The sequence below is a fragment of the Rutidosis leptorrhynchoides genome, chromosome 11, assembly GCF_046630445.1.
Source record: "Rutidosis leptorrhynchoides isolate AG116_Rl617_1_P2 chromosome 11, CSIRO_AGI_Rlap_v1, whole genome shotgun sequence".
NCBI classification, from domain to species: domain Eukaryota; kingdom Viridiplantae; phylum Streptophyta; class Magnoliopsida; order Asterales; family Asteraceae; genus Rutidosis; species Rutidosis leptorrhynchoides.
Window position 1 is genome coordinate 118033751 of NC_092343.1, and position 13566 is coordinate 118047316.

General features: G+C 32.7%; 1 protein-coding gene across 1 annotated transcript; it reads left to right on the forward strand.

Moving 5' to 3' along the window:
- The first annotated feature begins 10263 nt into the window (after nucleotides 1-10263).
- On the forward strand, nucleotides 10264-13405 carry LOC139876584 (putative F-box protein PP2-B12). The gene is made up of 3 exons (XM_071863925.1): nucleotides 10264-10707; nucleotides 11837-11955; nucleotides 12345-13405. Exons 1-3 carry the CDS (start codon nucleotides 10393-10395, stop codon nucleotides 12820-12822), a joined length of 912 nt encoding a protein of 303 aa, XP_071720026.1. The 5' UTR covers nucleotides 10264-10392; the 3' UTR covers nucleotides 12823-13405.
- Nucleotides 13406-13566: the final 161 nt, after the last annotated feature.

Sequence of the window (13566 nt, forward strand, 5' to 3'; positions counted from 1 at the left end):
AAAAATCACTTCAAGCATCAAGCTATAATTATCATAGGAAGAACACTTCAAGAACACTTCAAAAATCCCTTCAAGTTTACTAATTTACTTCCAAGCTTTCTAATCCATTCCAAGTAATCATCTAAGATCAAGAAACCTTTGTTATATACAGTAGGTTATCTTTCTTATTCAAGGTAATATTCATATTCAAACTTTGATTCAATTTCTATAACTATAAACTATCTTAATTCGAGTAAAAATCTTACTTGAGGTAGTAATGATGTTCATAACATCATTCGATTCATATATATAAAACTATCTTATTCGAAGGTTTAAACTCGTAATCACTAGAACATAGTTTAGTTAATTCTAAACTTGTTCGCAAACAAAAGTTAATCCTTCTAACTTGACTTTTAAAATTAACTAAACACATGTTCTATATCTATATGATATGCTAACTTAATGATTTAAAACCTGGAAACACGAAAAATACCGTAAAACCGGATTTATGCCGTCGTAGTAACACCGCGGGCTGTTTTGAGTTAGTTAATTAAAAACTATGATAAACTTTGATTTAAAAGTTGTTATTCTGAGAAAATGATTTTTATTATGAACATGAAACTATATCCAAAAATTATGGTTAAACTCAAAGTGGAAGTATGTTTTCTAAAATGGTCATCTAGACGTCGTTCTTTCGACTGAAATGACTACCTTTACAAAAACAATTTGTAACTTATTTTTCCGACTATAAACCTGTACTTTTTCTGTTTAGATTCATAAAATAGAGTTCAATATGAAACCATAGCAATTTGATTCACTCAAAACAGATTTAAAATGAAGAAGTTATGGGTAAAACAAGATTGGATAATTTTTCTCATTTTAGTTACGTGAAAATTGGTAACAAATCTATTCCAACCATAACTTAATCAACTTGTATTGTATATTATGTAATCTTGAGATATCATAGACACGTATACAATGTTTCGACCTATCATGTCGACACAACTATATATATTTCGGAACAACCATAGACACTCTATATGTGAATGTTGGAGTTAGCTATACAGGGTTGAGGTTGATTCCAAAATATATATAGTTTGAGTTGTGATCAATACTGAGATACGTATACACTGGGTCGTGGATTGATTCAAGATAATATTTATCGATTTATTTCTGTACATCTAACTGTGGACAACTAGTTGTAGGTTACTAACGAGGACAGCTGACTTAATAAACTTAAAACATCAAAATATATTAAAAGTGTTGTAAATATATTTTGAACATACTTTGATATATATGTATATATTGTTATAGGTTCGTGAATCAACCAGTGGCCAAGTCTTACTTCCCGACGAAGTAAAAAATCTGTGAAAGTGAGTTATAGTCCCACTTTTAAAATCTAATATTTTTGGGATGAGAATACATGCAGGTTTTATAAATGATTTACAAAATAGACACAAGTACATGAAACTACATTCTATGGTTGAATTATCGAAATCGAATATGCCCCTTTTTATTAAGTCTGGTAATCTAAGAATTAGGGAACAGACACCCTAATTGACGCGAATCCTAAAGATAGATCTATTGGGCCTAACAAACCCCATCCAAAGTACCGGATGCTTTAGTACTTCGAAATTTATATCATATCCGAAGGGTGTCCCGGAATGATGGGGATATTCTTATAAATGCATCTTGTTAATGTCGGTTACCAGGTGTTCACCATATGAATGATTTTTATCTCTATGTATGGGATGTGTATTGAAATATGAAATCTTGTGGTCTATCATTATGATTTGATATATATAGGTTAAACCTATAACTCACCAACATTTTTGTTGACGTTTTAAGCATGTTTATTCTCAGGTGATTATTAAGAGCGTCCGCTGTCGCATACTTAAATAAGGACGAGATTTGGAGTCCATGCTTGTATGATATTGTGTAAAAACTGCATTCAAGAAACTTATTTTGTTGTAACATATTTGTATTGTAAACCATTATGTAATGGTCGTGTGTAAACAGGATATTTTAGATTATCATTATTTGATAATCTACGTAAAGCTTTTTAAACCTTTATTGATGAAATAAAGGTTATGGTTTGTTTTAAAATGAATGCAGTCTTTGAAAAATGTCTCATATAGAGGTCAAAACCTCGCAACGAAATCAATTAATATGGAAGTTTTTAATCAATAAGAACGGGACATTTCAACGAATACCTTGCTTCCGAATCTACACCCTTGCGGACAATATTTTTCATCATCCTCTGATATTAGAAATTCTAAGATATCATCGTATCTTTCATTATAAATATCCTCCATATTTCTGGAGATAATTCCATAATCATTCTCATCGAAAATCAATTTTATCCTTGCGATATCTGTGTAACATCATAAAAGAAACTATTTTAGTTTCTAAATTCTGAAACCTTCGAGTTTAAAATATGAATATTTTTGAAGTGGTGTTGGGAACTGAAGCATGAGTTATTATAATATAATGACACTTGATCAACGTGATTATATTACAGTAAGTCATGCTGAGTTTCTAATGGAACGTGATAAAAGTTCACAGATCATACCCTCATTATAAACCATGTTACATAACTCTTTCATTCTATTTAACCTCTAAACTATCAAGAAAATATTTTCTTAATGATTCGGTCTTTTTCGAGGTATTCTGGTAATTTGACAAGTCAGATTGTGCTATTACCGTTTTTTTAGAACATTAATTATGTTCATTCTGAAATTCATACCTACGAATTCTGGACCATTATTCGCTTGATTTAAAGTTGGGAAGATAAAACAAAAGCATGAAGCTTCAAAATATCAATGGGAGTATATATAAATCACAGTAAATTAGAGAGAGTATTAACTGTGGATGTCAATGATTATGGAAAGACAGAAGCAGAGACATCGAAATATAAGGGAAGATATAAAACCCAACAACCACCCAGAAATTACAAACCGTGTATATCAATGCGTATAGCAATATAAAGACACGGGAGAATGAAAAACACTATAACTCCTAGGTAATGGTAGAAGAAAATAACTTCTTCCGGTGGTAGATGAAAAAGAAGAATGACAGATATGAAAGTTAGGAGTATATCAAGAATCAGAACTGGATGAAGCATTTTTACAATCTTTTGAAAATAGAAAATGAGGAAGAAGATGTAAGAGTGATGAAAATAATGAAACGGAAGAGGTCAATTTATAGCGAAATATCAAACATAGCAATCGAGGCAAATTACGCATTTAATCAAAAGAAATCTTAATTTCCTTAAATTCCGAAGAATCAAATCTTATTTAGATTATGAAGATTTTCTATTCCTTAAATTACGGAAATCAATCGTTAATACGTCAAGAGTTAAGACGAATCTCTATTCTCCATTTCACTCTTTTACGATAACTTCTCTCATACGCTTCGAATAATCGGATTGTTTTATCCATATTATTCAACGGTGATAAAACTCTATTTATCAACATATATACGGCATGAAAACATTTTTATTGTTAGTCATGACGACCTCACTCAAATTTCGGGACGAAATTTCTTTAACGGGTAGGTACTGTGATGACCCGGAAATTTCTAACCAAATTTAAACTTAATCTTTGTATGAGTAACATTTTCGACACGATAAACAAAGTCTGTAAAACTGAATCTCAAAATTTTTGAACTATTTTCATGTATTCAAATACCTTTCGGTTGTTCTCGATGATTCGCGAACAATTATATGTATATAGATACATATATATATACTATAACTTGAAAACGTAACAATGTATTAATTTTTTTGATACCGTACATTAAACTTATTGGTTTAAATACTTATGTGAATATATATGATAAGTTGGAATATTAATTGTATGAATAACTTACGACGTATATTTAAAACGTGTTTATGAATGTTGAAAATATATATTAACTTGGTCATAAAACGATTTGTTATTATATATATATATATTAACAAATAGCGAGACAATGATTTATAGAAGTAAATGACCAAAACACTCGAAAGTTTAAGATACACTTTGAATGATATAGTTTATTAATAATTTAAGACTATATTTTGACAAAAGTACGAGTCACAAAACGTAAATTGCGAGTTTTCTAAGCGTACGAAAGTGCGTTCGAGAAACCGGAACCGGGACATAAGTCGAGTGACAACGTACGAGTCATCGGAACGAAAATTACAAGTCAACTATGCACATGAATTTAATATAATATATAATTAATTATTTAAATTATATATATTATATATATTATATTTAATTATGTCGACAAACAAGAAAACAAAAAATATGTGAGCTGGATCTGACGGCCATGCGATCGCATGAGAAATAGGCATAAAACCCATGCGATCGCATGGGCATCAGAATCAGGAATTATGGTTATAAATACCAGGTTTCTTGCGCATGTTTTTTTACACCTATTACTATGTAAGTATTTATTTATTTATTTATTTATTTATTATTATTATTATTATTATTATTATTATTATTATTATTATTAATCTTAATATTTTTAGTAATATTATATATAAAATATTACGACGAGGTCATGAGCGTGTCACTTTTAAAACAAGCTTCAAACGGGATAGAACTAAGGAAATTATGGGTTATAGCTATGGAGGTTATGGGTAATGTTCATGGGTATTGTTCGCAAGTCAAACCTAGTATTTATCATCTCTGTTGCGTCTACATACTTTCCTGCAATATTGAATCTCAATATTGATAGGTGAGTATTCATATCTTATCTTTTATATATTAATAGTGTATACATGTCTAGTGCTCGAGTATATATTTATACATGCTTGTATGCTAAATTTCGTCGTTAAACAGTTTATAATGAATCACGAATTAAATACATATATTACTGGTAAAAGGTATATGATATACATGTTTTCGGAAAGCTGGCGAAAAATCAATAACTTTTCATTTAGAAATCGCGTAATTTCGATGAACGAATCAAAAGATATGGTCAACTGAATTATAATTGACGTTAATTGGATTTGCTTTTGAATCTGCAATTAAGATTTAAACAACTTATTTACGAGATTGATAAAGTGAACTTTTAACTATTACCAACCGAGTAAATGAATCCTTATATAAGGTACGTCTCGTTTGTTGAACTATTGTCAAAATTGACTTTTTGAAACGACTTTGGATAACTTTTGTATGTCGATCTCGAGCATTAGGATTGTGATACACTATGACCTGACCTAGCTTGATAGACATTTATTGACCAACATATGTTCTCTAGGTTGAGATCTAGGATTATTTGATATTCCGAGTTTCGGTCACATTACGATGAACAACTTTATGTGCTGCTAAGGTGAGTTTCATTTGCTCCCTTTTTAATTGCTTTTGCAATATATATTTTTGGGCTGAGAATACATGCACTTTATTTTAAACGCAATGGATACAAGTACATACTAAATTCTACACTGAGTTTGAACCGAAAATCCCTTAGCTTTGGTAACTAGTAACTGCCGGTTATAAGAACTGGTGGGCGCGAGTAGTAGTATATGGATCCATAGGGCTTGATATCCCCGTCTGAGCTAGAGTACTAGCCTTTTAACGGACGTATGCTATTTGAGAAGCGTACACGTTGGTTTGCGTGTATTATTAAGATGATTATACAAAGGGTATAAATTATATATACGTTAAGTTTAGTTACCAGGGTGCTCAATTTCGTAGAATATTTTGATAAACGTTTCGGATGAAACAACTGAAATCTTGTGATCCACCTTTATATACAGATTATGTGAAACACTAAAACTATGAACTCACCAACCTTTGTGTTGACATTTGTTAGCATGTTTATTCTCAGGTTCCCTAGAAGTCTTCCGCTGTTTGCTTATATGTTAGACAAGCTATGTGCATGGAGTCTTACATGGCATATTTATCAAGGAAATGTTGCATTCACCAAATCATCACCATGTATCTTATTTTGACTGCATTGTCAACGAAATTACTATTGTAAACTATTATTTACTGTGATTGTCTATATGTAGAAATCATCAGATGTCGAAAACCTTTGATTTAAATATTCATTTATGGTGTGCCTTTTTAAAAGAATGCAATGTTTACAAAACGTATCATATAGAGGTCAAATACCTCGCAATGAAATCGATGAATGACGTGTTCGTCCATATGGATTTGGAGCGATCGTCACAAGTTATGGCATGAAAAGAGTCCTAAGTTATCTTATTTGAAAGTCTGGGGTTGTGAAGCGTATGTGAAACGTGACACATCAAACAAATTAGAACCCAGAGGTATCAAATGTCACTTTGTGGGATACCCAAAGGAAACAATGGGTTACTACTTTTACTACCAAGCTGAAAACAAAGTGTTTACTGCTCGGTTTGCTGAATTCTTTGAAAGAGATCTTCTCTTACAAGAAGTCAGTGGGAGTAAAGTAGATCTTGAGGAAATTCAAGAATCACAAAGTAACACACCTTCTGAAGGCACTAGCCAACTGCACGTTGAAGCTGAACACACTGTTGGTGAGCCAGAACGTGTTGCACCTGTAATTCGTAGATCTAGTAGAACTCCTCATCAACCTGAGAGATTAAATCTTCTGATTAATTCAGATGAATCTCATCTAGGGGATTATGATGAACCCTCTAGCTACGGTGAAGCCATATCAGATCCTAGAATCTGACAAATGGCGAGATGCTATGAAGACAGAGATGCAGTCCATGAAAGATAATCAAGTATGGGACTTGATTGATCTTCCACCCAATTGCAAGACAGTGGGGAGTAAATGGGTCTTCAAGAAGAAGGCTGACATGGACGGTAATGTAAATACTTTTAAGGCTCGGTTGGTGGCAAAAGGTTATACTCAAACTCAAGGAATTGATTTTGAAGAAACTTTTTCACCAGTCGCGAGCATTAAATCAATTAGGATACTTATTGCCATAGCTGCTTTTCATGATTATGAAATATGGCAAATGGATGTCAAAACCGCCTTCCTAAATGGCGACCTAAGCGAGGACGTATATATGGTTCAGCCGGAAGGGTTTGTGAATCCTAAGCATCCTACTAAAGTATGCAAGCTTCTAAAATCCATTTATGGATTAAAGCAAGCATCCAGGAGCTGGAATCTTAAGTTTGATCAGAAAATCAAAGAGTTTGGTTTTTCTCAAAACCAAGATGAGCCCTGTGTTTACATTAGAGCTAGTGGGAGCAAAGTTGTCTTCTTGATCTTGTATGTTGATGACATACTACTTATTGGAAATGACATTCCAACTTTGCAAGATGTCAAATTTTGGCTTGGAAAATGTTTTGCCATGAAAGATCTTGGAGAAGCTAACTATATTCTAGGAATCAGGATCTATAGAAATAGATCCAAAAGGCTTATTGGTTTGAGTCAAAGTACATACATTGACAAAATCTTGCGAAGATTTAACATGCAAAACTCCAAGCGCGGAGCATTGCCCATGCAAAAGGGCATAACCTTGAGCAAGTCTCAAAGTCCTATCACACCTGATGAGATAAGACGAATGAAATGTGTTCCGTATGCTTCGGCTATGGGATCCATTATTTATGCCATGTTATGTACTAGACCTGATGTCTCGTTAGCTTTGAGTTTGACGAGTCGTTATCAACAGAATCCAGGTGAAGAACATTGGATTGCTGTTAAGAGCATTCTTAAATATTTGCGAAGAACTAAAGATATGTTCTTAGTTTACGGTGGTTTGGAAGAAGATTTGAGTATTAGATGTTATACAGATGCTAGTTTCCAAACTGATCGAGATGATTCTCGATCCCAATCAGGGTATGTCTTTGTCATGAATGGCAGGGCAGTTGATTGGAGAAGCTCAAAGCAGAGCACTGTTGCACAGTCTACAACGAAAGCAGAATACATTGCTGCCTCAGAAGCTGCTCAAGAAGCTGTCTGGATTAAGAAGTTTATTGCTGAACTCGGAGTAGTTCCCAGCATTGAATTCCCTATAGAAATGTACTGTGATAATTCAAGTGCTATTATACTTGCGAAAGAATCACGTGTACGTAAAGGTAGCAGACACATTCTTCGAAAGTTTGACTACATTCAAGAAGTCGTTGAGAGGAATGATATTAGTATTCTCAAGGTTAATACAGATGATAATGTGGCTGACCCGTTCATGAAGCCCATGACACACAACAAGTATGATGATCATGCTAGTAGTATTGGACTTCGTTATGCTGCTGATCTTTTTAATTTGTAATTTAGTATTTGGATATTTTTGAAACATTAAACAGTATTATCATAATGAATTGATATATTGATGGTATGATCATTTTCATTTATATCACTGTGTTCTATATTAGCATGTTTAATCCATGAATAATTGTTGATTATTCAAAATCTCCATAATCGATCATGTTATGGGAATAACATGAATTAAGATTAATATGAAGTTTTGGTTATATTTATTGATGATAAATAGTTAACTTGTAGAGACCAAAATTCATATGTATTCATTGATGATGAATATTGGAATGACCCAACCGAGATATCACTACATGGATCGTTGTCAGTAGTGAATCTTTTAGTGTTTATTTCTTTATGTCCTTATACTTGAGATGTACGCCGGTTTCGATGTGTGGAATATTGTACTTTGATATGGTTAAATGCTGTCCTGAATAAGGCTGTAATAAAGGCCATTATTGGGTATAATGTAAAGCTCATGAGAGACATGTGTATGCAATATAGGATTTGTTCCTCCAAAATATTTGGAGTTAGATACTTTTGAGCTCCTCGATGAATGAATAAGATATTTGTGTGGCCGCACCCAGAGGTAATTAAGATGATACTTAATTAATTTGGTAATCTAATTCAGTTCTAAGATCGAGAAATAAAATCGTTAAACAAATGAGAATGACCGATGATCCATATCTCAAGTTTAACTAAAGTATCTGAAACAAAAGGACAAATGACATTTATCACTTACTAAGTGCAGTTATGAGAAACTATCCTCAAATGAATTTAGGAACAATGGTGTGTTGCTAGACGCTATACATTGTTTATATAGTTACCTAGTGTTGTGTCATGCACAAGTGGGAGTCTGTAAGATTAATGTGCAAGATACACCATATAACTATATGGCTAAAATTATTTGAGCCTTCGGAGTCACACACATATACACCTAGACGTCAAGTGAAATATATATATATATATATATATATATATATATATATATATATGATGTATATATATTACTCAAGTAACGAAACAAGTTAAAATAATTAGTTATGAATTGATTAATTAAGTAATTAGTCTATATGAATTAATTATCTAAAATTAAATAAGAGATTTAATAGTTTAATTAATTAAATCATACTCCGTATCTTTTAATAATCAACATGTTTGTTGCTTTCGGCCCAGTGCAGTAGTTTGGTCACAAAAGGAATTAAACATCTTGAGTGGAGTATACCTACTATCTTGTTTTAAATTAAAAAGTAGATCAAAATTATTGACCACTAACTTATGAGTGTTTGTATGTGTATATAATACATATAAAATCTCACAACATATAGTTTTACTCTCTGACATTCTTTTGTGTAAAAAAAGAGAAGAAAACCAATTTTTCTATTTAGGCTCACAAACACCAAAGCAAAGTTTACATTGTTTTTGGTTTCTTCTGAAATCAAATCGGAAATAATACATACGGAATATTAGTTCTTGTATTAATATAATTTGATTATATTAATACGTTACTTGGGGTTTGGACTAGCATCCATTGACAGTCGCTTGAAGTGTAGTGTGGACTATCTAAAGAGACGGTCATAATTTTGATCGTGAGTTTCTCTCCATCAATTCATTTCTTCAAGAAAGGTATAACATTTACTCACTTTGTGAATTTATATATTTTGACAATTATTAGTGGTGTAATTGGATCTTGTTGGAACCGTGAATCGTGTGCATGTTTTGTAATGTAAAATATGTTTATTTTAACTATCCGCTGCGTTAATCTGAATGAAAAGTACACACGGTTTTCCATCAACGCTTGCATACTATGAGGACTCTCCACCCTGAAAATATAGTTTTAGACTTGATAGCTTTTTTAACAAACCGCAAGGACTATCCACACATTTTTTTCTACAATTTACAGAAGGATATAAATTGCAAACGTAATGTGAGTCGTCACCAAAAATACAAAAATACATTTGCTTTAATTCAGTTTCACGCCCTTTTTCAGTAGTTTTTTTTTTTTTTTTTCCTTAACACAATGAATAATCCAAAAACTCCCATTCTCAATGACGGTGGCACCAACCAATCATATCAAGACTTGTACCCTCTTCATCCAATTAAAATCCCAGATCTCTCTCACCCCCATCGGCCCCAAACTTAAACATAAACCCCTTTCTTTCATACATGTAAAGCTCCTTACTTTCTTTTAATTTTAATTTTAAATTTTAAATTTAAATTATAATTATGACGATTGAAGCTGAAGGCGGTTCTTCAGAACTAACAATTTCAGCAGGAAATTCAACTAATTTTGTGTTATTATCAGAAGGTTGTGTGTCTTACATTCTTTCACACACTTCACCTCGTGATGCTTGTAGAGCTTCATCTATTTGTAGGGGTTTTAAGTTATTTGCTAATTCTGATGCTGTTTGGGAGCCTTTTTTGCCGGCTGATTATATGGATATTATTTCACGATCAGTTACTCCGGTGGGTTTTACGTCTAAGAAAGAATTGTATTTTCGGTTGTGTGATTCTCACCTTCTTCTTGATGATGGAAACTTGGTATGTTTTTTTTATTTTTAATTTTGCACACCAACTGTTCGATGAAATGCCTGTTAGTTTTGGGTTCGTTTTTTTTGTTATGTGAGACTATGGATACTAACATAATATATAATTGTAGATTTTTATGTCATATTTACACATGTAATAGAAGTTATACATGAGTAATTAGTTTGAATAACTGCAGAATTTTAGTGTCTTTATTGCTAGATAATCAACACAAATCATTTAGAGAAGCGAGAATAATCTTTTTTTAAGTGCGAAAACGATTGTTCTTTTGTGAAGGGACAAGAAATTAGGACCCGAGGTGAAGTTTTTGTGACTTCTTATTTGTATATTAAATGTTGATGCATCCTTGGTAATTTACATGGCATTTATTAGTAATTGTAGGCTTCTAACTTGGCTAAACAAGCGTAGCGAGACCCTGAAACTAGGATCTTAAATGTGTTCATATAGTCTAGTTCGAGTATTTGTGACGACGAGTGGGTGAATTAGATTCACAAGCAAATGCGACAGTGTAATACATACGGCATTCCATTCTTGTTTTCCCTTGAGCTGATCTTGTGGGGGCAGATTTTCAAGAGAAGTTTTTTAATTATTTTTTTTTTTTTTCTAAATCAAAACTTTCAAATCAAACTAATTGCATAAAATATCCCTGGTTAAACTCTGGGACATATCAAGGGTTTTAATTGGTGGCTTGTACTTGATAATATCTCTAAAAGCAAATAATAGAATCTATAATTTTATACTAAAATCCAAAGATCGAGACCCTTATCTGAGCTTTGATGATTTCATTGTGCAGAGATGGGGAAGGAATGAAGAATGCATTATGTATTACATTTCAAAGCTGGGTCGGAAATGCTTAATTCTAACTATGAGCGGCGATTATGATGACTGTCACTAAGCTATTAATTATTAGCTGGCGATAATGTAATAACAAGCTAGAGTATTATTTATTATTACATAAACAGGAGTATTTTGCTACAAAATCTTGTTTATTACTTTATTGAGGGAATTACATGATATTTGTTACTAAGATTTTGTTAGTTATGGTCTTCTCTTTACTAGCTCCTACACACATTGTACATCTGAATCATATTTCTAACTTAGATTAAAAAAAACATGGGTACAGAGCTTCTCGTTAAATAAAAAAGACGGAAAAAAATGTTATATGCTAGGAGCAAAGTCGCTTTCAATTGCATGGCAGGACACGTTAGTGTTCTGGAGATGGAGGCCTTTACCTGAATCGAGGTCGCTCCTTTCACTCCTTGTGTTTTTTATTTCGTTAATTATACATGTGAGTTTAAGTTTCTTTTATTTAATATTATTTTGGATTTTTCTAACGACAGCCATTAGGACTGTCGTTAAGGTGCATCAATCTATTGTACAAAGTGGTTAGTGTTGATTTTTATATGGTGGTTATTAAATAAGAAGTCTTGTTTGCACCTTAACGACATCCCCAAGGGTTGTCGTTATATATATATATATATATATATATATATATATATATATATATATATATATATATATATATATATATATATATATATATATATATATATATATTTATATATATTATATTGAATTGACGATGATGTTAGAATAAAGAAGATATTTACTTAATTGCTGCATGATTGCAGATTCTCAAAGGCAGCTGAGCTATTAGCTGTTTGTTGGCTTGAAATTAAAGGCAAGTTCAAAACTACGATGCTATCATCCGAGACTACTTATGCTGCGTTTCTTGTATACAACATTGGGCAACTCTCACATGGGCTAGATTTCGCAGCAAAAACATCGGTTAGACGTCACGTAGGTGAAATGGAAGTAGAAGATGAAAGTGAAGATGTTGATATGCCTGTTGTTTACTTAAAACCATCAAAAGCTAGTGATAATTTGCATAATTCTGCACATACACGTACAGAAGTAATAGGCGGGGTCCCACATAGGCGAGCAGATGGATGGATGGAGGTTGAGTTAGGTAAGTTTTACAACGACAATATGGACGGTGAAGTCGACATGAGGTTTATGGAGACGAATGAACTTCACTGGAAATCCGGGCTTATTGTCGAGGGCATCGATATACGTCCTGTAGATGGGGAGTTTCATTACCATAGGTGACAGGTGGCATGCTGCGCAAAGGCGGAAATTTTTCTCCAAGTTATTAGGATCATGTTGATAACTTGGTTTCGGTGAGTGTAAGCTCACACTAATGAGTCATATGTGTCAAGAGGTGAAAAAAGAGCAAGCAGGCTTTTGGTCGACCATGTTCCCAGAATGGTTTTGTGTCGTACACCTCCCTCATGGTTAGACGGCCCACTCTACTCCAGTGCTTAGTTTGGTTGACTTGATTATATTCTAGTGGATTAGAAAAGAACTAGTTTTAAGGCCATTTAGATCGTAACTGCACTCCATCTTTCAAGATTCTAATTTTTCGAAGTGAGTTTTGAAGGAAAATAGTTTAATGTTCTCTTATACTAATGGCTGCAAGCTTTAGTGTTAAACTCTTTAATGTGAGAAATGAGCTATACCTCTTAAAAGTGAGGACCTTGGCTTTTAATATCAAAGAAGGTAATCATGGAGTTATCTTGTCGGTTTGTAACTATGTACTAAACCAGTCAATAAGTTTGACTTTATGATAGAGGATTACAACATTTGTATTGTGTATTACTCTGCATTTCGTGGTTGTGAAAATGCATTCTTCAAGGACAAAATTACGCCAGGAGTTCCTGGTTTATCTAAACAGTTTTGTTTAATCATAACACAATCTTTTTTCTATATGAATAATGTCCTAAACATAATCTTTTTTCTATAAGAATAATGTCCTAAACAGGACTTGAACCCATGATCTCACGGCCCTTTGAG